General features: G+C 48.1%; 1 protein-coding gene across 1 annotated transcript; it reads left to right on the forward strand.

The window, feature by feature from the left end:
• The first annotated feature begins 911 nt into the window (after nt 1-911).
• On the forward strand, nt 912-1,389 carry LOC145099768 (uncharacterized). The gene is made up of 2 exons (XM_079037277.1): nt 912-1,020; nt 1,088-1,389. Exons 1-2 carry the CDS (start codon nt 912-914, stop codon nt 1,387-1,389), a joined length of 411 nt encoding a protein of 136 aa, XP_078893403.1.
• Nucleotides 1,390-3,445: the final 2,056 nt, after the last annotated feature.

The raw sequence follows: 3,445 nt of genomic DNA on the forward strand, positions 1-3,445 counted from the left end.
GGGCATTCTTGATACTACCCTAGTGATTTTCAGGACCCTCAAGGAGGGGATGATGGAGATCATGGAGGAACAACTCGGGTCTTTCCGAGCCAAGATTACTGCGGGACAGGTTGGGGCCTGAACTCCCTTGTTCCGAGAGTTTGAGGCGTGTAGGGAGACTGAGTTCTTTAGGGTCAAAGACACCATGGTTAGTTGATGTTGGGTGGCAGACATGGAGAACGCCTAGCGCACGAGCCCTTTCCCCAAGGTGATAAAAGTAGGGTTTACTTTGTGCATGCTGAGGGATCGAGCCAGGGACTAGTGGGAGGGCGCGACCCACCAGGTGGGATCAGCCGGAGTGGGTGAGATGTCATGGGAGGAATTGGTCAGGCATTTTGATTTGGAGTTTGCACCATCCATTGAGGTGCAACAGTTAGTGAGGGAGTTTCAGGATCTACAGCAGACCACCGAGACCGTGGCGGAGATCAGCGCCAAGTTTCGGGAACGAGCACTATTGATTCCTTAGTAAGCTGTATATATGGATATGAGGAGGACGAGGTATCATTCCATGCTGGGGATGATATCCGTGAGTTCGTGAGCTTTTCCGGGTGCAAAACCCTAAATGAGATGGTGGAGAAGCTAGAGTAGGCTCAGATAGATGTAGGTCAGGCTAAAAAGCCTAAGACCTCTGACTCTTCCAGTAGGGGCCAGCAGGGCGTGACCGATATTCCAAGTGTGGTAAGCCGCACAATGAGGGATGACGGACAGCGGGCTCAGGATGTTACACGTGTGGACAATAGGGCCAAATGAGCAGGGATTTCCCCAAGAAGGGCTTGATTTCTTTTCACTGAAACCAGACCGACCATAAAAAGGTCGATTGTCTGAGGTTGCATGGAGGAGGAGGGGCGGTGGCAGTGCCTGCGCCCGCCACAATGATGATCACGGATGGCCGCCCTCCCAAGGCGGATACTCCTGCGATGAAGTGCCGCATATTTCAGTTGACCACAAAGGAGGCTCAAGCAGCGCCAGACGTCGTGGCTGGTACATAATTTATTTTCCCGCTCGATATTAATTTGTTATGCCTATATATGTATGTATTCTTATATAGGGACGTTTTTGGTTAATGGTATGTCGGCTCATGTTCTTTTTTATTCGGGAGCTTCCCGATCGTTCGTATCTCTTGAGCTTAGCAAGAAGTTTCGGGATGCTTTGGGGACTTTGGATTCCAAGCTTGAGGTTGAGATTGCTGATGACCACACCGTGAGCGTTGCGAGGGTATATCAGAATTGTGTCCTGAATGTGTTTGAGGAGAAGTTTTGTGTTGATTTGGTTCCAATACTGTTGCGAGGGCTAAAGGTGATCGTCGGAATGGACTGGGTGGGGGCCAATGGGGGCCACGATAGACTGTGAGCGCCAGCTGGTGAGAGTTTGAAACCTAAGTGGTGGATAACTGGTTATTCTGGGAGAGAGGGCCTCACAGGGGCCAACCCTCTATTCGGCTACAAGGGCTAGGAGACTTCTCCATCAGGGTTATTCGGGAATTTTGGCATACATCTCAGATACAAGGGTTGAGACCACGACAAATTTGGACAATGTACCAGTTATACGAGATTTTCGGGATGTTTTTCCCAAGAAGTTGCATGGGGTGCCTCTGTAGAGGCAAGTAGAGTTTCGCATTGATTTAGTGTCGGGTACAGCTCCAAAAGCTAAGGCATCGTACCGATTAGCTCCTTCTGAGATGCAGGAGCTGTCTACGCAACTTTAAGAGCTGCTAGACCGAGGGTTCATCCGTCCAAGTAGCTCTCAGTGGGGAGCACTGATCTTATTTGTAAAGAAGAAGGACGGGTCACACAGGATGTGCATCAATTATCGAGAGCTGAACAAGCTAATGGTGAAAAACCGTTATCCGCTTCCTAGGATCGATGATTTATTCGATCAGCTTCAGGGTGCATCTTGGTTTTCCAAGATTACCGTCAGATGAGGATTAGGGATGAGGATATACTGAAGTCAACTTTCAAGACTCGGTACGACCACTCTGAGTTTGTGGTGATGCCGTTTGAGCTCACCAATTCCCCAACAACGTTCCTGGACCTAACGAACATGGTGTGTAGGCTGATGTTGGATCGGCATGTGATCGTTTTTATCGATGACATCTTGGTGTATTCTAAGACCAAGGAGCAGCATGAGCAACATTTGAGAGAAGCATTAGAGACAGTAGGGACAGAAAGGCCTTATGCCAAGTTCTCAAATTGTGATTTATGGTTGCATGAGGTGCAGTTTTTGGTCATATTATTAACAAAAAGGGTATTTTGGTTGATCCAGCCAAAATTGAGGCAGTGATGCGATGGGAAATACCAAAGAATGCATCTGAGATCCGTAGCTTCTTGGGCCTAGCGGGTTATTAACGGAGATTTATTCATGATTTCTCCAAGATCGTGGTACCTTTGACTCGCTTGACCAAGAAGAATGTGACATTTCGGTGGGTCTCGGATCAGCAGTCGGTTTTTGAGACTTTGAGATAGAGACTATGTGAGGCCCCGATTTTGGTGCTACCCGAGGGCTTGGATGACTTGGTGGTGTACTGTGATGCGTCTATCACATGGTTAGGGGTTGTTTTGATGCAGAGGGGTATTTGATCGCGTACGCCTCAAGGTAACTATAGCCTCATGAGGCGAACTACACCACTCACGACTTGAAATTGGGGGCGGTGGTGTTTGCCCTCAAAATCTGGAGGCACTATTTGTACGGAGTTCGGTTTACCATCTATACTAACAACAAAAGTTTGAAATATTTGATGGATCAACAGAACCTGAATATGTGGCAGAGGAGGTGGTTGGATGTACTGAAAGACTATGATTGCGAGATTTTGTACCGCCCCGGGAAGTCCAATGTGGTGGCCGATGCTCTGAGCTGTAAGGCAACAAGTGCTCTGATTAGAGATGTTTTTCTGAGGATGACAATGATTTCCCTGTTGCAGGATATGATCAAGAAGGCTCAGGTGGAAGGTTTGAAGAGAGAAAACTGGAAGTTAGAGGGGATTTGGGGTCAGATTCCCTTTTTTGTTCGGGATGGTCGGGTTCTATTGACACCGTGTGGCGGGTACCGGCATCTGGGGGAGTGAGATAAAAGATCTTGGAGGAGGCATACAAGTCAAAGTTCTCTATTCATCCTGGGGCTACAAAAATGTATAGAGATCTGAGGTTGAGTTACTGGTGGCCCTGTATGAAGCGAGAGGTCGCTTGGTTCGTGTAGCGGTGCTTGACCTATAGAAAGGTCAAGGCCGAACATCAGAGGCCTCACGGCAAGGTTCAGCCGCTACCCATTCCCATGTGGAAATAGGAAGAGATCACCATGGACTTTATCACGAAGTTACCGAGGATGGCGAGGGTCGTGGATTCCATTTGGGTCATTGTGGAAAGGTTGACGAAGAGTGTGCATTTTATTCTTATCTTTGAGAGTATCTCTA

This window comes from Lactuca serriola, chromosome 4 (genome assembly GCF_051521515.1).
Source record: "Lactuca serriola cultivar US96UC23 chromosome 4, Lser_US96UC23_V15, whole genome shotgun sequence".
In the NCBI taxonomy this organism is placed as follows: domain Eukaryota; kingdom Viridiplantae; phylum Streptophyta; class Magnoliopsida; order Asterales; family Asteraceae; genus Lactuca; species Lactuca serriola.